Raw genomic sequence first — 23,258 nt, forward strand, 5'->3', positions numbered from 1 at the left:
ATTGCCTTCTCTTTAAGATTATTACTTGGAAAACCTGGAGTTTTTAAGAAATTTCTTCGTTATTCTTAAAAATTAATAATTTTCCTGAAATTTTATGTAGGATTCAGAGAAATTTTGGGAATTGTACTTTTAAATTTAAATTCTGTCTTTTTTTGAAAACATTATTTCTTTAATCATTTTTTCTTGATAAAAAAAGTGTGTCTTGTGTGTAAGTTTTTATTTTAAAAAAATTGAGTGAATAGACAATAGAAAACGATAACTTAGTAGATTAGAGTAGAGAGATAGAATATATAATATTATAAACAGCTCACTGATACGTATATACAGAGTGTTTCATTTGAAGCTTCAGATGCAATTATCTCTCCAACAATTTGTTAATCCAAAAAATGTTTCAAGTGAAACTTACTTTGTTTCGAGGGGAACATCTTTTGATGGTCACGGATCCTTCCTAGGTGACGTAGTTCCAAGATTTTAAAATGACCTTTATATTTTTAAATGGAATTATATAGTTTTTTATATAATATAATTTCTCTGTAATTGTTACGCGTATAAGTCTTAAGATAGAGTCAAAAAATCAATAGTTTATGAAATATTTTATATTTTATTCTAGCACATCATATTGACATGAAATATTTATAAATATTTCGTTAATGTAAAGAAAGTACATAGTTGTTTTAAAAATGATATATAGGCAAATTTTTTTAAATAAGCAACTGTATGTTTTATTTCAAATGCATTAACCCCTTCAGATCTAACTTTTATTGGAATTATGTAAAAAAAATGTTTTTTAAATTCAGTTCATACATATTATATTAAAAAAATAATTCATACTAAACAATTAATTTTTTTTCAAAATTTTGACTTTTCAATACATTATTATGTACATCAAATCTTAGATGATGTCAACAGAATAAAATAATTTCGACGGACAGTGTCTTTAAATTTAATATATATATATTAAAATGTGCGCTGAGGTTAAACAATTTTATTTAGAATTTTGACTAAAAATACTTGCAAAAATCCAGAAATTTTCAGGAATTTTACAAGATTGCAATAAACATCCCGTCAAGCTGTTTCTTAATTACTTATCCTTATGTTTTCAATGAAAACATGCAATCTTTTATATTACATAAGTCTACGATCATAACACATAAACTGAGTCTCAACGAAACATGCAACATAACAATACGACTACGACGTTATGTTCTATATTTCCGCATTTACGCAAGCAAACTCATTATCTGTCGCTGCGCAATGCGCTCTTAGCCTCGGTCGAGGTCCACTTTTCCTCCCGTAACCAAGCGTAAGCGCGAAGCGTAATCCGGATGCTCGCGCGACCCACCCTCCGACCACCCCGCGAAACTCCGCCGCGACTCTGCTCGTGTTTGCCGACTTAGCACCGGGCAACTTTTCGTATTAATAATCGGTATAATAATTAGTATTTTCACGCGCGACTTAGCAGGAAGGACGCGCCGGCGTCGACGTCGGCGTCTCGCGAGAGGGGTGGAAGGGAAAGGGATGCTGAGAAGTTCGTCTAAGATCTTGATTTTAAGTTCGCCGGGGCGAAGGAGGCGCATATTTCACCGCGCTAATGTCCCGCCAGATAAACTACAATATTAGCTGCCTTCGCCCGTGATTTAATTTAACTTTGCCCCGGCGCGACATCCGCCCCTCCCGAGCTACCGCCGCGGTTCGCCATCGGGTTTACCTGGTAAAATCTCCGTCGCGAGTTACGTTCGGATGGGTGTGGATTCTCATTTGAAATCGATTCCTCAAGTCCGAAGAACATGAAATATTTAATCATCGTTCCAACTATTGTACGTATTTTATGACGTCATGTCTCTGTTTGAATGATTAACATATCTGAGCAAAGAAAAAAAAAAATGATTTGTATTTCCGTATGAAAATATATTTTTTCCCTCCTAAAAAATTTTGGCTTACAATTTAAGAAAAGATTCGGATTAAGCCAATGTCGCCTTCTGGTTCTTCAACACATCCTTCGTGAAGTTGTCTCCCTTGGAAAACCGAGCATAACTGTAATTATAGAATATAGTATAGTTTATAATAATTAAATATAATAATATGATTTCAATTTTTTAAGGTAGATTAGTTAAATTTTTTATTAATTTTCTTTCATGCATGACCACTTACATCTTGGTATATTTCAATTTTTCAGCAGTGGACAAAGATGGTCTCGTCAATTTGACAGACTCCACGAGATGTGTTTGCGTAACTTTGATGGCAGTCTCACTGACTTTGCCGTCCTGTCATCGAAGCAAAATATATAAAATATAATATTAGAAAAAAATATTCAATATCTTAAATATATATGTACACATATTAGGATCGCCAGCATTTACAACGAAACCAACGCTTAACTAAGGTTTTCTACAATAAATCATCTAAGCTTTAAGTCATAATTGAAAGTGAAAAGAATAATTGATTATGATTGGTCAATTTCTTATGACTTAAAGCTTAAGACTTAAAGCTCAGGTAATGACTTCCCAGATAGCAAAATGTCTGCAGTCTTCTAACAGACTGTCAGCAAGTTCGAGCAGAAAAAACGACAGTCTGCGTCCGCATTAAGCTTGTGTTCAGTTAACATCGCTCATCGACATAATATGAAGGCAAACTGAGTAGATTCTGCCGATTCTATTACGTTTTTTCTAACAGTCAACAGTATTGCGTACATCTAACAATTCTGTAACAATTCTGTTGTTATTTTGTTAACATAGTGTATAGTAGACATTAAAAAAAAAATTTGCTTTCTACAGACTTGGCTATCTGGGTTAGTGTAGAAAACTCATAACGGTACACTACAACTGTCAACTGACGACCAAGGTTCTGTCAACCAAGCTTAGTCATTTAGGCTAGTATCTGAACTATGGCAATCAGTATTGGCCGATTGTAAAACCCTATATGGATAAGATACAAAATACATCTTATATATCAAATATACATATATCTAAAAATGTAGATATAATATTTTTATTTCTACTTTAATTGCATCACCACTCATTGTTCTGATCATGTGAAAAAATACTGTCAAGTTGTCTCAAATACTGCAAAAGCTTAATGTTGCGCGTTAACAGCAGCAATTTGTATTAATTATTGGAGTTAAACACAACTCGCGCCGCTTCGGAAGACACCCTCCCATCTTCCTATCCGCATAATCACTTATCACAGCGAGGCACTTCTCTCTCTCTCTCTCTCCCCTCCCTCCCTTCTATCTCTATATCTTTCTCTCGGGATGCGTCATGCTCTCCGGAAACTCACTCGCTAATTAGACGCACAGTTTGGATACTCGCGTTCTTCCGGAACGTAAGTACCGCCCTGTAACTTCGTTTTCTCCGATGCGTATTAATTAATAGCTTCCCGTGAGCCGCGCCACTCATTCCTCGTATATCTCGAAGACGTTCCCTACCTTTTAACGCAGGCCCGATTAATTCGGATTAATTCAATCAGGTGCACACGCACGCACCAATGAATGACCGCTGAATTTACGCTTATCCGTAGATCATATGCAATCGTACACTCTTAATGTTTTCACGTTTTTTTAAATAAAATTTAGAAAATGAGAATAATAAAAATCAAGAAATTGACTTTTGACTGCTTTACAAATTATGCAATATCAATTAATGTACCGATTAAAAAATTTCTGGTTGAAAATGAACGAATCAGAATTTTCTGGTTAAATTTATTAGAATTCTAATTAAGATAATCGGAATTCTAGTTGATACAATATTTCTTCTAAAATCTACTAGAATTCTTATTTTTGCTAGAATAATTATATCAATCAGAATTCTAGTTATCTCACCTAGAATTCTAGTAGACTTAATCAGAAAATTCTGATTTATCCATTTTTCATCAGAATTACTATTTAATCCAATCAGACCATTTTTTTCGGTGTAAATTAATAACTTGCAAAATTATTTTACATAAAAACCACATAACAAATAAATAATTATTATACATTATTATACATTAATTATTATACATTAATTTTCAATCGAAAGTGTATCTTCATCAAAGAAATACCATGAACACTTTTATATCTATTTAGCAAAAAAATTATTAAAATTGGATTAACAAATAAACAATTAAACAAGCATTCGCGGGTTGATAGACACGAATATGTCTGAGAGATTAACGAGCGCCATAACTAGTGGAATGGCTGTCTGGCTTTCGATCTTGCAGGACTGCTGCGGGGCCCTAAACCGTGTATCATTATAACGCATAAGATAATAACCCCCTCGACGTTCAGCGAGGCGTGGGGAGACCGGGGGATGAAGCGAAGCGCTGAAGGGGTGGCCCGGTCGCCCGACGCTCTCGGCACCGTGTGCTAATAAACCTGGTCTACGTTTCCTCGGTTATATCGCGGCACCTTCAGCCCCCTCCATCAACCCCCTTCGATCTTCTCCCGTATCACCAGCCCGCGCCCGGGCGCGCTCCCGTATGTACGCACACCGTAAGGGTGCACACCTAACGATATTATCGTCATTACGCACTATCTTACTTCGGAAGCTACCCTACAAATGATTCTCGAGAGTTGCGCGAGAAGCGCTTTTCATTATGGCGTTGCACAGATATTATCACCGACAACGACAACACAAGAAAACGGTTCAGCCATTAGCGAGGTGATCTGTTGTTCTGCAAGAGAGTCCGAATCAACGTATCGATTTAAAAGATCGATTATAAATTGATAATTGAAATTACTTAGCTAAATTCGTCTTATCTTTCTCGAACTTATCATTGAAAGTTGATTAGATACGCAAGATTTTTATCTGCTTGTTTATATTTTTTATGTTTTATAAACATTTTACATTAGTTTTTATAGTTAGGAGTTATTTCTGCAATGTACAAACAATAATAATAGAACATAAAACTTTATTCTCATCTATATATTATATATTTGGAGAAAAATTACCATGCTTATACTTATATTATTGATTTGAAGATAAGAAGTCTTTTTTGTTTCTTATGTGAAAATGTAATTTATTTGTTTCTGTAAAAAAAAACTTCAAGTATGTATACTCACCGTAGCAGTCGCCAAGGCATCCTCAAACGCTGATAATTTTGCCGAAGTAATCACCGCATTGATGTCAGCCCCAGTAAATCCGTCAGAGAGCTGGACTAATATTTTCAGATCCAGCATGGCTGTATCTATATTTTGAGCATTGCATAGAACTGTGAAAATCTCTTCTCTTTCCAACTGAAACAAAAAGTGAATATTAGTTATTAATGACAATAATTAATAAGAAACCGCGCTAAGTTGAGAAGATTAAAAAATATGTTTACCTCGTTCGGTAAAGGACAATGCAAACACTTGTCGAGACGTCCTGGTCTCAAAAGAGCCGGATCTAATAAGTCGGGCCTTGAAGATGCTGCCACGACCGCCACCCCTTCGCGATCTTCGACCCCGTCAAGTTGCGTCAGTAGTTGGTTCACCACTCGATCGGTGACTCCAGTACTGTCATGTCCGCGTCTAATTAAAATGCACGCGTTTGTTAAAATTTAAAAAAAAGTGTATATTTTTTACATTTTTATTGAAAATAAAAGAAAGATTAAAACGAAATATAAATTTCGATAATTATCTAGATAATTATCTAGATACATATTTGTATATATGTTGTATATTTGTATAAGTATGTATATTTGTGACAATTATGAATATATTTGTTTATTTAATTATTTATTTACCAAATACCAGATAGATATTTAGTATTTAGTATTTAGTAGAATATTTATGTTACATTTATATCATTATTATCATTAGGATACTAACACATAAAGCATGATAAGTAAAGTTTATACAATCATTTGTTTCATAACTCACCTTGGTGCAAGACTATCAAATTCATCAAAGAATAAAACGCACGGCTTGGCGCGAAGAGCTCTATAACATAATATAGTAAACAATATTAAGTAAAATTAAGTCGATATGTGAATGACACAATTAATTGTAGGTAAAAAATGCCTTATTTTAGCTTGCAATTAATAATATTTCTATAATTATGAATTTCTATAATATGAATTTAAACCGATGAAAATAAATCTAATTAAATATAAAAGTTACTATATTTAGACAAAGCGGAGTGTTTAGTGTTTGAATATTTTTTGTGTGTGAATTTATATATATATAGCTGGTTTTGTAAACTATTGCCAATTTAATTTTCGATCTTAATACGCACTCCTGAACTAAAATTAAGATAGTAATATCATAAATTAAATTGACAAGCAATTTACTGATATCGATGCTAATTAAGATATAAAGAATTTCTTGCAATATAATAAGTAATATAATAAGTGAATAATATAATAATATAAATAATATAAATAATATAAATCTTTTTAAAATCCATCCATACAAATCCAACATTGAAAGAACAAAAAAAAGTCTTGAGGCATTATACCTTTCGAATATATTTCTGACAGACTCCTCACTGACGCCTATGTACTTCGACAATAATTCTGGACCCTAAAATAAAGCTTAATATTATTTAACAAATAACAGAAGAATCATCATATATATCGTCATTAATAACAGTTAAATTATTATTTTAATTAAATGTGAACTGACGCGTAAAATAAATGTCGTAAATAAAATATTATTAAGAACTACTGATAAGTTTCATTTATGTACACCTAATTAAAAATTGCCAAGGTAGGTTTTCTAAAAAGTAACTCCGCTAACACTTCATTATATAGTATAACTATTATAACTATAAAATTATTCTCTTTAATTCACTATTATTTAATCTCCACTTAATTCAATCAGATCAAAAGAAAATTAAGAAAAATTGAAGTCCATTTTGCATCTGATTAAAAATAAGTCTTAGTTCTACCTTGATGCTGATTAAATTCACACCACACTCGCTGGCTATCGCTTTGGCCAGCATAGTTTTCCCAGTGCCGGGCATCCCGTACAACAGGACACCGCTCTGGAGTTTTATTGGAGCATTCTTGAAGATCTCTGGGTACTTGAGCGGCCACTGCAAAATTTCCATGAGAGAAGTCTTCGTATTCGCCAGTCCGCCGATGTTGGACCAAGAGTGACCGCTACTTTTGTACAACTGTATGCCCTGCAAGGACATCGGCGTGAAATCCTTCAATGCGGTGTTAACGTCTTCCTCCGTCATGATAATCGGCACTTTCAATCTTTCTGTCGCTTTAAGTAGATAGAAATGAATAAATATAGCACACAATATTAAATAAAAAATATGTACGAGAATACAATGATCTCCATAAAAACAATAATCAAATTAAGAAAGAATTTCTCTGAACTTGAGATAAAATATTAAAACATTTAAGCAGATAGTAAAATAGTTTGTGATCATCTTATGATAAAAATCATTATTGCTTAAGTATATTGCCATTTGCTTTCACAAATAATTTTTTTCTACAAATAATTCTTACAAATAATTATTTGCTCTTATTTAACCTTTCTTCCTTTTATTATTATTTAGCACATATAAAAATTAGCTAGAAATTTTTAATCTAATTTTTTTTCTCTTTCAGTCAATTTTTTAATTTTAAATTTAATTTAAAATACTACGGTCATCATTGATATTTTTATAATAACTCATGTATCTCGTTACCATGGCGCTTCCATGTGACGAACCGCGCCTTCTCCGCCAGATCGACGATATCCTGGGGCATCCAGCCTTCGGTCTTGTTTCCATAGTAATTCCAATTCATGTCTCCGGGCACGCACAACTTGTCCTCGAGCGTTAATCGCAAAATATCGATTCTATCCACCTGGTTAGCCATGACATGAATTAGTATTACGCAGAAATCAACAAGAGAGAGAACTGACATGGAATAATTAAAAAGGTGCGGAAATATGAAGACGCATTAATCGTGAAGTGTACCAACAAATAAGATATTAATGGCACAAAGAAAGGAAGTTAGAAAATATAAATATAATATGCATCATATATTTTTCTCTCCATTCTTTTTTTCGAATAAATTAGATCGATCGAGTTTCGTATAAAGGCGAACTAAAAATTAAATTTTGTAATATTTAAATTAAACACAATATAAATAATATGATCATAATGTATCTCAAAATAATCTCAAGAAATAATCTCTATCCTCAAGTTATTATGATCTTTATCGAATCCTGTATAAATTTTTAAATTTTTCATTAATTTACGTAAAAATTATATAAAAGGTCATTTTCCTTAAATTTCATGTTATTTTTCGCAATGATTCGAAATCATTTCGAATCGATTTATACCTTTTCGAGATTCGGAATCTGCAAGACAGTCCTAAAAAACTGCACTCCTCTAACTGGCCGTAATCTCGAACCGATTTTGCTCACATTGACACAAGTAGCGACGATCGAGATGTAATGACATTCTTGATATTGCATAACAGTTTTGATCAGCATATCAGTAATTCTAAAATCAATTTAAGATCAGTTAATTAAGGGTTCCTATCGATTAAGACGATGGTTGAGCATTTCGCCAATAAATAATAAATTGGAAAATGCTTTTTTGTATTATTTTTTCAAAGACCAATTTTCAAAGATCAATTTTTGAAAAATGATATCTATAAATGTATCTGTGAAATAGTATGAACAATAATCATGAGCATCAATTTATAATTTCAATTTATAAACCACACAGTTTGACTATCAGAAATGTTTTGCCTCGCTTTTCAATTAAATTAACAATTATCATTCGGCTTAAATTAACCAATAAATGCAACTGCGTACCTGGAAGCGTTCATCGCATCTATCGTATTTTCCTCGTCATTTAATGACACATTGGTAATGCTCTCCAAATTGTCCAGGAACAGGATGGATGGTTGATAATACACGCATTCGTTCATAACGGATGTAATGATCTTCTGCATTGTTTCTACCTTTTTACCTAATCAATAATTCTGTGTTGATCAACATCGTAAAACATGAGTAATATGGTAGAAATTTGAAAAAACAAATTGCCTTCTTAATCATTTTCCATAATCTCTTTAAAAGAATTTATTTGATTATAATATAGATATAAATTTAATTCAGAATTTATATCTGAAAATTTGGAAATATATAACAACTTTATATAGTAAATTCTGTTAAAGCGAATTCCAAACAGACACCTTGTAAATGAAACAATACAGTAAATTTTTTTCTAAATTGTAATGAATTGAAATACGATTACCATGAATTTTTAAATGGATTTATTATAATTTAAAATTAAACGAGGAGAACAGTCAGGTTTCTCTATGCACATTATATAAGAAAAAAAATAAGCGTTTGTATTTAAAATCCTTTAAAGATTTGGAATAAATCCGACAGAGATTAAAATTTATCGCGATATCGCAATTAATTGCGTTAATTGCACAGGAAAGCCGGCGCTATTACCCTTCAGCGATCTGCAATCGATCACATGCGTATGTACGAAACATGGTGCCTCGCAGTAACACTGAATTAGCTTTTTGCAGATGGTCGTTTTACCAGAACCCATGGCGCCGCAGATCAGAATATTTTCCCGATCATACCAGAAGTCCACTGCTCTTCGCAAACCCAAGCTGAGGTCGAGGGCGATTTCACAGTTTTCAAGAATACCCTCTATATATCTGTAATTTTTTTATTATCGGTATTTGACGCAGTATATCCAAGCAGAACAACAAGTCATTGATATCAAAATGACTCCAAAATGATTTTTAAAAGTCATTTTTCAATCATTTATAATTCATTTTATTAGTTATTTTGACGTTATCGTGACTTATTGTTCTGCTTGGATAAGTCTACTGATTCAAAGTCTGATTTATTAGATACTTGCGAGTGATGATTCAAGGCCACAATTATATTATCATTCAATAGTAATCATTACAGCTTCGGTCATAAGTATAAAGCACCCCCATAATTGACGTAAACATTCTAATGAAAAATAAATTAAGTAGTTTTATTGAAAAATAAAGTTTTATTGAAAAATTTATTTTTTTATATTTTGTTCTCCATTTGCTCTTATTTTGCTCCACCTTTTCAAGAAAATGCAATCAAAAAACGCTTTATATTTATGACTATGTAAATATCATTAATCTCATTATCAAAGAACAAAGAGAAATAGGAGGAAATGTATCAATAGTGGGGGTAGCTAAATCCGGACGGATGTACGTCGTGGCAGCCATCTTAAGTGTCCATTTTTTTATGTTTATACTACAGTTTTAACAGAAAAAAGATTTTGAGCAACAAAACAGTTCATTATTAATAAATTAATAATATTAATATTGTAAAGAACATCATGATGCATTGCTGAGCGTAGTGTAATAACTTCAACTCGAAATTGGGATAATCTTTGGTGATGGGATAACCTTTCATCAGTTAGTATTATCAGGAATAATGAGAATTTTATATTTTATGTATACTAATGTATAATCAAAGAGTAAAGAGAAACAAGAGGGAAGTTCACTTTTTATGCTAGTATATATAGTCACTTCCGTCCACTTGTCTAGAACTAAACATTCCCTCCTGTTTCTCTTTACTCTTTGCTCATTACCTTGTGGAAATTTTCTCCATTCTCGAATTTGGCTCAGGACAGTTCTGAGGAATTTTCCCGTCGCTCGGATCCGCAGACGAAACAAGAACGACCAAATCTTCCGCATCCTTTCCATCTATCATCGCGTAATCGCAATCCGCAGGCGACATTCGTATAACGCACCGTTCGCCATCCTCGAGTAAAATCGTCGTACCCGAATTAAGCAACAATGGCTCGTGTCTCGAATGGAGTTTCACATAATTTGCGATAACTTCCGGTGTTACCGATTGATTGAAGGGAAAAATGTTCACTGACAACGGTCTCGGCGGTGACTCATCCCCCTCAATCATCTGCATGATCACTCTGCTTCCGACTTTCAATCCTAAAGTGATCTTCAAACTCGCTGACACGTAAATGCAAGAATGGATCGAATTCAGATCGAAATACTCTCTGTCTAGCGACGCAGAGCACTTGTCTAATATGTCTTCGAGAATGTAAATCCTCACGACAAGTTCTTGTGGAGGCTTGAGAGAATCATCCTTTAGGAAATTTGTACTGGTGACATTAACATACTGTCGATTTTCCGGCACTTTTTTGACTTTACCTGCGAATGAATCGGTTTTAAGCCCTACTTGTAGAGAAAAAATAATTTTGCTGAAGTTTAAAAAACTAAACAAGAGGTGCAGATCTGATATATATATATAATATATATAATATCTTGGTTACGAGAAGAGGACGCAGTGAATTTGTCAATAATAATCCTCTAATTTTTTAAAATCAATTTGATCTTAATCTCTTAATGTTTAAATTTAATTAACTTTGGTTACTGTTGATGCAAATTTTTTATTAAGCTGATGCGACGGAATCACTGACTTTCTGATCTGATTGTTAACTCTTTCATAGGTAATGTTTATTTCTCATTCTGATATTTCTCCGATTTTTTGAGACGGGACGAGATAAGAAAAACAAATACAAATAACATATGACAATCTCGGAAATGTTACTTTTAATGACATGAGAAGTTCTGAGACGATTCCGAGATTCTCGTATTGAAATGCATCACTACTTGTTATATATTTTACTTATTTACAGAAAGTATATATTTATTACTTTGTTCTTAATAAAAATTAATTGATTTAATAAAAGAATATATTATTTGTAACAAAATTTAACCGATCTTAGTTTCTATTTATCATATTTGATGTACTTTGTTCTTATTTGTGTTTTTCTTATATTTGATCAAGCTGTTGGTCAATTCAATTATATTGAACTACGAAAATAATTATGTGAAAACTCTCGATCATAATAATAATAATATAAAAAATTTGAACATTTCAGCAATCAACTTGAGCATCCAATATAATTATTTTCAGATCTGTAGCCGACCTAATTTTTATATATGTACATAAGCAAATGTACTTCAGCAAAGCTATTTTTTTCTGTGTACAATAAAAAATTCGCTCGCGAATTGTTAACAAAATAAAATTCTTTTATGTTATAAATTTACACATCATTATTCCGCTCGGTCTTATGTTTTTCGGCGCACAGCTCCTCGGAATCAGAACATGACAGGGACCTTGCAGGATCATATCATGTGCATTCAACTGGTCGAAGGACCGGAAGTCCGGCAAAGGATACACACGGAACACGCGAGGCGCGCTTCTGCTGCGAAAGCTTTGCAGTAACGCATAATTTGCGGCATTATCCCTCGAATTGCGATGATCCTTTTTTTTGGCGAAGTAAGGCAAGATCTTGGCCAAAGAATTGCCTATCTTCGTGTTAACCTCCTTCTTCTTAACAACCTCATCCTTTATCGTTGCGCTTGCGATTGCATCAAGCACGTGCACTTCTGTAAACTCCTCGAGCAGCCCATAAGTGAATTTCGGCTCTGAATCCTCTGCAAGGATTACATACAGAATACCTTCTTAATATCCTTTACATTAAAATATTAAAAATATATTTAGATATATTTTTATATTCTCTTAACTTTGAAGAATTTAATGAAATCATTTGATATTATTAATATATTATTAATATATTAATGTATATCCTGATATATGTTAATATTTTAATAACGCCAAATAACTTCATCAGTTACTTTGACTACTTCCTTTGCAATCAACAACTTTCTAAAATATGATAATATTAAAACGGACATGGTATATACAAACAGATCAATTCAACTTTACGTAATCGAAAATAATAGCGCTATTTCTATAATGTTATATACTCAAATATATTACGAAAAACAAGCGACTTGCCCGCAATGAAAGTCACGGAGGAAAACTTTGAGATCCATGCCACGAGTGGCTGTCCTTTCGCGACGATTCTCACTTGGCTCAAGAGACTCGATTGTACTCTTTCCATTTGTAATTCCTATTACCGAATATGGACAATCGATTAATTCATTCATCATTAACGTAATAAGTCGATCTGTAAGAACTATCATACCAAAAGCTCGCGATCGCTTGTTGTGTGAGGAGCAATCTGAACGCTGCTTAACGAAGGAATATTTTTCACAGAGGACACAAGTACTTCGTCTCCCTCTTGAATGTTCAAACTTCTCGCGAATGTTGCTCCGATACATAATGTTTCTTCATTATTAACGCGAGTAATGCAAGAAAGATAGTATTTTTTTCCGTTGTGTAATATTTCGATCGCATTTTCCTGTAATCAAATCGTCGCTGTATAATATTTTCAAAAAATCCAAAAAAATTTCCTCTATTATTAATTATTATGAATTATTATTAAATTAATTTTAATTATTAATTTTATTATTATTATTATTTCATAATTTCTTATACAATTAGAAGCTATACGTTTCGCGGATTCAAACCCATTATTAGAGTGCCAACGATTCATAAACATTGCAGTTCACTCCATCAGAGCGAAAAGCCTAATGCCCGTGTCTACGCATTGGAGATTAAGGATTAGAATTCGACCAATCAGATAGTTTTAATTTTAATCCGTTTCATTTTAATTGGTTGAATTCTAATCCTCCTCAATTCACAATCCTCAGTCTCCACTGCACAGTGTGACACAGGCATAAAAGTGTTATTTCATTTGTGCGTTTTTGTCGTACGAATAAATATGTGCAAGATAAAGATCCTCGAATCTCGCTATCCTGTAGCCAATCAACAGGCTTGAAAAATTTTAAAGTTAAAAGAAATAACGGCTTAATACTTCTTGGTCGTTCATTCATAACTGCAATAATTATAATTCATTATAATCGTTTGTAGAAATCTGAGAAGAAAAAGACGTTTGCATGAATTTTTTATTTTAACCCTGTTATTATTTTATATTTAAATTGTTATTTAGTAATTAATATTTATTTATTATGCTGTGATGTGTCGAATAAGCGTAACTAATATTTATATCAATTTAAATGTTAATTTCATTAATTTATAAATTTCTAAGAGATTAAATTTCTTTCTAAATTTTTTCTATGATTATTACAAATTTGAATGTAAAATAATACTTTATAATTAATTAAACTTACAACTGAGTTAATTAAATTAATTTTAATTAATTAAAATTGATATACATAAAAAACCTGTTATTTTAATAATTTAAATGAATTTTGTATAATAATTTAAATGAATTTTGTATAATAATTATAAATGAATTTTGTATAATAATTATAAAAAATAACACAGTGATATAAAATATAAATATTTTATGAATTTTTTATTTTCATCGCAAAGCTATTTAACATGTTTGAAAAAAATTCCCATTTCTTAAAAATTAGAATTTTTTAAATATAACTTCATTTGTGTAACAAATGATTTCTGCATACTACATATACTTATTATACTATATAATTCAAATGTTTCATTTGCGCCAATGATAGCGAGATGTGACAATTGAAGAGAATCTGACATATGAATGAAAAGTAAGAATCTAATTCTTTAGATTTAGATTTTTATAATATAAAAAGTTTTCTTTTCTAAAATGATAGATGAAAAAGAAAGTAAAGAGAATAATACACATTAAGTCAATGCTTAAAATTATCCTGGACTGATGAAAAATTCGGTTTATAAAAAAGGAAATCACGTTTCAAAATCCTATATGGAGAGAGATATGTTTATAAATTCATTATATACATCAAGATCATTTGAAAAATAAGATAACTTCTTTTATTTAATATTGTGAGATAAAGATGGACATAATAGGATCAGAAAAAATAGGTACATATCAAAGCCTATGTTTTTCTTTCATTATACTAGACTACATAAAGTTTCTATTTCGCTTATATTTTTTATCAATATTAGAGTCAAATGTACCAATTATTAAAATTAAATATTACAATCATAAAACTTATATTTAATTATTTCTTTCTGTATTTTATTATCCAAATTATAATAATTTACATATTTTATATTGCATCGTCATGAAAAAGACTCTTGTAAACTTAGTAACATAATAATAAATAATATATTAAAATTTTATTTAAACGTAATCTTATACATCATGATAAAAACTATTTTTAATTTATATTGAAATTTGCGCTTTTATCGACTGTCGAGTTTATCATATCATCTTCAAATGATGCTTACTGTATTGAAATTTCTCATTAAAAGTCATTGAGAGCAATCAAATTAGACCAATCAAAACAAAAGGAATTAAAATTTCTTTATCCTCGTCAAATTTCAATTTTTAATCTTAAATCTCAATCTTCAATGCCGGTAATCCAATTCCGGTATAGGATTTTCCTATCTGTGAATTACATAGTTCGCGGTTCGCGCCACGCCTGCAACGAGCGCTAGTGTAGCGGAGGGCGCGCAGTAGTCACGTGACACTTGTTTTGACAACGGAAAGGTAGAGGTTGGATATTGATGACAGAGATCGCTGATTACGTAAAACGAGAGCTAACCTTAGTTTCCAAACGGCGCAGCCAGATAGCAGACAGATGTGCGAAGCAATTGTTCGCCGCAATGTACTTCACAACGAAACGTTCGTGTTGCATGTCGGCGTAAACGGCACAGCCCGCACAATCATGAACGAATGAAACATACAGTCTAATGACGTGCTTCTCTGTAAAGAAAATCAAATAAACTTTGCACCGTATAGCTGCCGTACTCTCTGTACAGTGACTGAGGATAGAAGTTGTTTTTTTTATCGGATTGATAATTTATATTTTATCTTGAATAAATTGATCCAACACAAATCACAGAACAAATCGCAGAATAAAACATTTATATAGTAATGTTTGTTTAAATTGGTTAAATTAAAATTACATAGAATATAATCAAATATTTTGAAAAATAAATTCGGATTACATAAAAATTTTACACTGAAACTAATATAATAAAATTTCATGTTTTATAGAGAAAACAAATAGGTGCTGTCTAAGAAGAATATTAATAGGAAATATCAACATAAGAAAATATCAACAGTAGGTAAAAGAAATCTTAAAAAACATTCCTTTGTATAAAATAAATACATATTTATCTTTGAATAAGCTATTATATTTCACTGAAATAAAGAGCTCAGTTGAGAGACTTGGTAGTTTGGAAAGAATAAACAACGAATCCAAACTCTCCGATTTTTCTTTGAAGGATTTTTCAAAGCTGACGCGATCTAACCTTGATAGCAGCGTCGCCGCGAGGTGTCGCCCGAGATGGCGCTGCCGATTGGCCCGAGGCGCTCTATGTCGGCCAATCGTCGCGCCGCGATTGGCCGTAACTGTGAGTTTGAACTAACATCAACTCAGTCAGCAGCGAGGTAACCGCTTACCGCAGCCAGCGTAAGCGAGTCGCGAGAGAAAACGGCGACGTTGCACAGCTGTACGGCGCGTGGCATGCCAAGACTTTGTGAAACAAGCGACCTTTCGTCGTTCACACACGGATATACGAGGATCCCGAGTCACGTAGGTACACACGATTCGCATGTTCCTGGTACATGCGGTACATGCGATCCGCATGAAAACCGTGAGAGGCACCCTGAAGCACCCATCGCGACTCCACCATATTTGCTCGTATACATTTCGGATAAATATTTTGCTCGTGTCCTTAGTGTCTTCGCCTGGGCCAGCCTTCGTCGCGATTGTTTTCAGCCGTCCCCTAAGACCGTCGAAGGTGACAGAATAACGATCTCGCGATCGAACGAAGGCACGGAATGGACCTCATTCCTTTTACTTCCCGCGTTTTCTGCTCCCAACGTGCCGCGTCTCGAGAACCGAAAATCCCTAAAATCGATGGATTTATCACAGAGAGTCACGTAAATTTCTGTATCAGCGGAAAGTGGGATAATTCCACTTCATTTTGGCAACAAGTTCGACGAGTTTTTCGGTATGATTCGTACGAGAAACTCGTATCGATTCGTACGACCGAATTCTGTATGTCGTTCATGCATTAGCCTTTGATTGTGTTTCTGAATCAAAAGTATCTTGAATCTACTTTGGAAAAAACGTAGAACATTCCCACATAACCTTATTGTGCTTCTCTCACTATATCTAATCCGGGAATAGTCTTAATTTTCTTTGCATAAACGAATCTATTATCTGTTTTTTTCACTCACTATTAAAACTTATTATTATTTAAATATAGTATATTATTGAGTGTCCTATAATTTGTAAATATTCGAGAGCATTATATTGTAACTTTGCACAATATTTTCTTTAAAATTTATTTTCTTTAAAATTTAAAAAACAAATATTTCTTTTGATCAGTAAAAAAACTCCTGCAACAGTTGCTTCAATTTTTTTATAATTGAGATATAAGACTCATCAGGTGGTTACCTGTATATTAATAATAATTTTCTAATTATTTTAAAAATCGAATTATTAGTTTTTGCTAAGAGAAAAATACTTGATATTCTGACTACAATTACATGGTAAAATAATTATGATTAGGAGCTCCATTTTTTATGATTATTAGTAATGATATAACGTAATAATATATAGTTCTATCAAATATAAAGAAATATTATAATATATAATTTATGATAATTTGAAATATTAATGCAATGAAATGTCAAGATATAAGTAAGATAAATAAAGTAAACATTTTTATTCAGTAAATACAATTGTAATGAATATAATTTTTTTTTCGTTTACTGCTGTGGTAATAATAACTAAAAAATATATATATTAAAAAAAAATTAAAGATTTTCAATGTATGTAACTACATTAATAGCACAATTAACTATACTTGCACAATTAAAACAACAATAAATATGTAATTGTCTCAAAAAATGATTATAAATTGTAGTCATTTTTTTCTCTCATTTTCAGTGTTGGAATCGTTTTCACATTAACAAAAACACATACAAAAAATTTCTTTTAAAGTATTTTGCACATCAATTCTAGATTGCGCTAATTTACTTCAGTTCTAGTTCAATCCTCATGCAGGAACAGAAAACTATAATGTACAATTATTTGTAGTTGTGCTATGTCGCTTTCACTTGCGTAATAAGGAATATGTGATATCACTCAGTGTATCTACTTAAACTTAGACCAAGGAAGGATCTAATAGAAACCTTATTGGTAAGTTTTTCGATATTAGTAGTAATAGTAGTAGGAGAAAGAATATATTAAGTTCTTATAAAATAAGATGTAGGAGGAGTAATCGGAATCGAACTGGGGCTTTGCCAATTATTTTTTTCTTATTGTTTAATTGGCTCCCGTAAATGAAGCCAAATTGGCCAGTAACAAATCGTCACCTAATTTAAATCTTATATACACTTAATTAAACTTGTAAATGTGATCAGTGAGTAAATAATGCCTCTTAATCTAAATCAGGATCTTACTCATCTCAACTGGGATTGTTATACTGGGATTGTCATAGCTGGAGCGTAATTTAAACGCAAAAAAATCCAGTGTATGTGAAGGTGTATGCGCGGTTGGGATCGAACTTGCATCCATGGATTGCTAGTTTGCAAACCGAGCCATCCGACTCCTTGATGCTCGGCGCTCGGTATATAAATTAGCAATCCGTGGATCCAAGTTCGATCCCAACTGCGCCTCACATACACTGGATTTTTTTTGCATTTAAATTATGCTCTAGCTATGAGTAACAATCCCAGTTGAGATGAATAAGATCCTGATTTAGACGTAAATTATCTAAAGACTCTTGTTATCAGATAAAAATAAAACTAAGTAAAGGGCATAAGATTCAAAAACAGTAAAACTTTAATAAACACACGTCAATATACTAATACTTCTCGATATCATTATTCTAAAAATTTTTAATAGTATAACATATAAAATGTCTTACAACAATAAAATATCTCGATTACATGTTTCGGCTTCTTAATCGAGCTTCGGATTTATTATTAGGTTGTTCGGAAAGTTCGTGCCGCAAAATTTAAATTTAATAAATGAAATTAAAAATTTAAATCTGCGTTTCAATTTTCTTTCAAAATCGGCACGAACTTTCCAGATAACTCAATATAATCACAGTCACGACCCGCAATAAAGTGAAATGATAAAAAACTAAGCAAAAATAAAAATAAAGATAAATTAAGTTAACCATCTTCGATGGATTGTATATTGACCGACGGAAATTGTTCTCAATCAGTTGCTCGATTGAATGTTAAAATTTCCATGAATCTATGAGTAATATGAAAAAATTGAGAACAATCCAGATTATTTATATACACGTCAATCATAATAAAACTCACCGAAGAAGTCACAAAGTATGATAATGTTAAAAACATGTCCAGTGATGATCAATAACATTCTTAAAAAGAGTCAATCGCATAATTAACAAATGAGATGGTCGGACTAACACATGTCAATGTTACAAGAGACTAGCGACGGCTAAACAAAGGCTCGCAAAATTAAGGCAATAACCGTAAATTTAAACTATTTTATTAAACTATTTTTTGTTTTTTAAATTTTTTTAATATTACAAACTGATACTATAGGTCTTCATAAATTGTACTTACCAATAATAAACAGTATGTGACTTTGCATCATCGGAGATGGTTAATTTAACTTACCTTATTTTTACTTGGTTTATCATTTCACTTTCAGTTGTAAGACATTTTATATTTTATACCATCAAAAATTTTTAGAATAATGATATGGAGAATAAGTATATTGACTTGTTTACTAAAATTTTACTGTTTTTGACTCTTATATGCCTTTAGTTTTATTTTTATCTGATAATAAGAGTCTTTACATAATTTATGTCTAAATCGAGATCTTACTCATCTCAACTGGGATTGTTACTCATAGCTGTAGCGTAACTTAAACGCAAAAAAAAATCCAACGTGAGGCGCGGTTGGGATCGAACTCTGATCCACAGATTGCTAGTTTGTAGACCAAGCGTCGAGCCATCAAGGCATCAGATAGTTTAAGTAGTGGTGCACTGAGTGATATCACACATTCCTTACGCGACATACTACAGCACAATTACAAACAATTGCACATAGTTTTCTGTTCTTGCACGAGGATTGCACTAGAACTTAATTAGTGCAATCCAGAACTGAGATGCAAAAAATTTTTTTTAAAGTGTTAATTATTTGAATGTTTGTTTAGTATTTATTATGTAAACATTAAATTTAAATAAATACATTAAATTTAAATAAACAGCAAAAACTACTTGCACTTAATGATCTATATTGAAGCACTAAAGACTATACATCAAATTATTTAACACATTACCTGTCCAACAAATGTTGGATAGGTATGTAAATGTTAGACAAAAGTATTGTTGGCACAGTAAAAGTATTGTTGTTCCTATAAAATAGTCTGCAGCTATAAAGAAGATGACAGCAATAGTTTTTCTATAAAAATTTTTATTTTATACTTTATATTTAATAATTCAAATTATATAAATTGATAAATAAATGTAATCACAAAAGAAAGATAAAAATGTTTTCTGAGAGCATTCTACCTGTGGGCACAAAAATATTTGCACATTTTATTGTAATAATAAAGAAAGTTTATAAAAATGAAAATAACATTTAATTAATAATCCTTTACATTTAGTTACTTTCTTCAATTCATTTGACATTGAATAAAATTGAAGAAACTAAGTTGTTGAACAAATTTTATGGTATTTTATTTCGCTTTTCTAACAATGCTTTTTCATTGCATTACATTATTTATTCACAGTGCATTTTATTCCATTCTTCTAACACTATTTTATTTAAAACTATGCGTTTCTTCAATCGATTTTTGAGTTTACTCCACAAATGTTCAATTTAAATCTGAATGGCGATGTTTTTAAAATATGCGGAGTATTATGTATTCACAACGTATGCCGAATGTTTAGGATCGTTATCTTGTCAAAATTAAAAATCACTTACTCAAGTTTTTAATACTTTTTTTTTCTAAAAGCAATTATATTTAATAGGGCAAATCAAACGTTGTAACGTTATGAAGCAATTTGAACATCGGATTCGGTTTCAGAACATTAAAATATGTATAAGAATGATCTAAGCTCCGATTTAAACATTAATTTTATATGTTGTGTTATTATAAGATCTGAGAATTTTTTCACACACACACACACACACACACACACAATGCCGAAATTGTTCCGCGATTCTGTCTTATGATCCAGAAGTGTGAGATTTAAAAAATGTTTGCTGAAGAATACTTGAAATGCATCTGAAATGTTCGATTTTATCCTGTAACTTAAGTATAGAATATGTATGAACTTTAATGCACGAAATATTGCATCATCTCATTAGTCAATACTATATAAATTGCATTTTTAATATTGAGTACTTTTTCATTCTATTACGTATGTTATTACCCACACTATAAATTTTCACTGAAATGCAACCTATAGACCCTGTTTTTAATTTTTAATGATATACCGAACGACTAATGTTAGTGAATAACATTTCCTTTTCGATAAATAATAACTTATTCATTAACAAAATTATTGTAAACATCTTTTTAGTTTACAATAACTTTGTCGTTATTTTATTATTGAATAAAGAAAATTTACTAACAATTGTTCAATAATAACATCATAAACTCTCCCTGCAATGTGAGTTCTTTGGCATAAGCGAAATTTCACTTTAAAATTTTTCCGAAATAAAGAAGGGCAGATTAAATAAAGTTTTTAACATTTGAGTTAAAAATTAATTAATAATGTAATAGACATATTGAAAAGTAGCCTTAACTTTTCCACTTTTTTTTGGAAGCCTCAAGTAGTAAAAAAGCTTGTATTGAAGAACAAAAGACTTAGATTGTAGATAGAAGGAATAAAAACATGCAAATGAAGGGTTAAAAATTATCATCATTATAAATACACTATATAGAATTTCATTTAAATTGACTTTTTACTTTAAATCGTTATGTAGCTATTTATGTCATACAAAGTTCCATGTGATCATTTTTTATAAACATTTTAAAATGTTTTAACGCGATCAATCATTCCTCCATTAAAGAGTAAACTCAGAATGATTAGTTGGATGGTTGGATGACTGAGAGATCTCATTAAAATGTAACTGATCAGTAAACAAGCAAAATAATTTTTTTGGCTAATAATATATAATAGTATAGTAAAATATAATAAGAATAATAAGAATAAAAAGAAAAAAGTAACACATATTTTAAGTAATAAAAAACACACAGCACTGTAGTCACAGAGTAAACTAAACTAAAATTACCAAGTATAGATATTAGCATGTTGTTATATCAGAATTTAAACTCACTCTCTATTTCTGAATCATTATGCCCTATATACATTACTATGTATATACTATGAATTAAACTATAATTTATGAATTAATTATATGTATTTTTGTGAATAATAACAATTAGATAAGGAACCGAAGTACCAAAGTTTAATCATATCCGAAAAATGGCACCTCCAAAAGTATTACTTGGACAAAATAGACAAAACGGCACTGCAACTTTGAGAAAAGGAATAACAACCAGAAGTCAAAATTCTTTATTGAGCAATGTATTAAAACCATCCAATAGCAAAGAATCTCGCACTAAGCGAAAATCAGATGTATTTTCGCCACTTAAAGAAAAAACGAACAAGAGATACGCTTTTACAAATATCACCAATGTATGTACTCTGCAATTATATTCTATCAATTTTTATAACAAAATATAAATTTATTTTTTTTTTACTTTTTTTATTTATTTTACTTTAATTTAGTGATCGGATTTAAATGCAACTTTCGGCACTATTTTCGTGTCTACTAATTCTTTCTTGCTGCTTGTAACAAGTTGTTGAACAGAAGATACTTGCTGCTCATAACAAATTGTTAGAAGATACGATCCTACCTATGCGTAATATTCTTGAAAGAGCTTCACATATTAGTAAATCTAATGGCTTGTAAAAACGCAAGGCATTAACGGCAGGCATTAACACGAAAATCGGGCCAAAAACGATCTAATTCTAATCACCATTTTAATTTATTTAAATCATATCGTTTTAATGTTCATAATGTTTTCATATTTATTTTATTTAATTATCTATGTATTTATTTCTTTTATATTATGAATCTGACAGGCCATTACTACGTCGCTAGTAGGGCATAATCCAACAAAAAAGGTAGTTACTCAGCCCAAACCAGTTGGAAGTAACATTGCTTCAGAGAAACCTGCAGATGTTACTACATCAAAAGTTGTACCGGCGAAAGTAAAACCGGCGCCTCGTATTAAGTCTATTCTCAAAAAGGATGATAAAACAGAAATTATTAACAAAGTTGTAAATATTAGACGAAGTGCAGATTTAGAAAAATCTGAGGATAATTCGTTATACGTCAGTGCTTTGGAAGACGTTAATGATAGCATAAAAAAGACTCGCAGGAGTAGCAATAATAAGGTATATATATATATTTATATATATATATATA

General features: G+C 31.3%; 2 protein-coding genes across 2 annotated transcripts in view; one reads left to right on the top strand and one right to left on the bottom strand.

Annotated features, from left to right (window-relative positions):
- Positions 1-1,922: 1,922 nt before the first annotated feature.
- Positions 1,923-15,549, bottom strand: LOC108685300 (peroxisome biogenesis protein 1). Its single transcript, XM_018190023.1, has 16 exons — positions 15,355-15,549; positions 12,933-13,148; positions 12,743-12,857; positions 11,989-12,378; positions 10,503-11,085; positions 9,365-9,579; positions 8,720-8,876; positions 8,240-8,402; positions 7,599-7,758; positions 6,846-7,168; positions 6,414-6,478; positions 5,837-5,896; positions 5,299-5,485; positions 5,039-5,212; positions 2,152-2,264; positions 1,923-2,034 (listed from the first exon to the last, which is right to left on the bottom strand). Exons 1-16 carry the CDS (start codon positions 15,445-15,447, stop codon positions 1,962-1,964), a joined length of 3,087 nt encoding a protein of 1,028 aa, XP_018045512.1. The 5' UTR covers positions 15,448-15,549; the 3' UTR covers positions 1,923-1,961.
- Positions 15,550-22,215: 6,666 nt separating this feature from the next.
- Positions 22,216-23,258, top strand: part of LOC108685321 (G2/mitotic-specific cyclin-B3) — a 7,305-nt gene continuing 6,262 nt past the window's right edge. Inside the window, exons 1-2 of the mRNA XM_018190052.1 lie at positions 22,216-22,462; positions 22,913-23,227. Of these exons, the coding sequence (XP_018045541.1) occupies positions 22,250-22,462; positions 22,913-23,227 (528 nt within the window). The 5' untranslated portion in view covers positions 22,216-22,249. The remainder of the gene's footprint in view (positions 22,463-22,912; positions 23,228-23,258) is intronic.

This window comes from Atta colombica, unplaced genomic scaffold, assembly GCF_001594045.1.
Source record: "Atta colombica isolate Treedump-2 unplaced genomic scaffold, Acol1.0 scaffold150, whole genome shotgun sequence".
Lineage (NCBI taxonomy): Eukaryota > Metazoa > Arthropoda > Insecta > Hymenoptera > Formicidae > Atta > Atta colombica.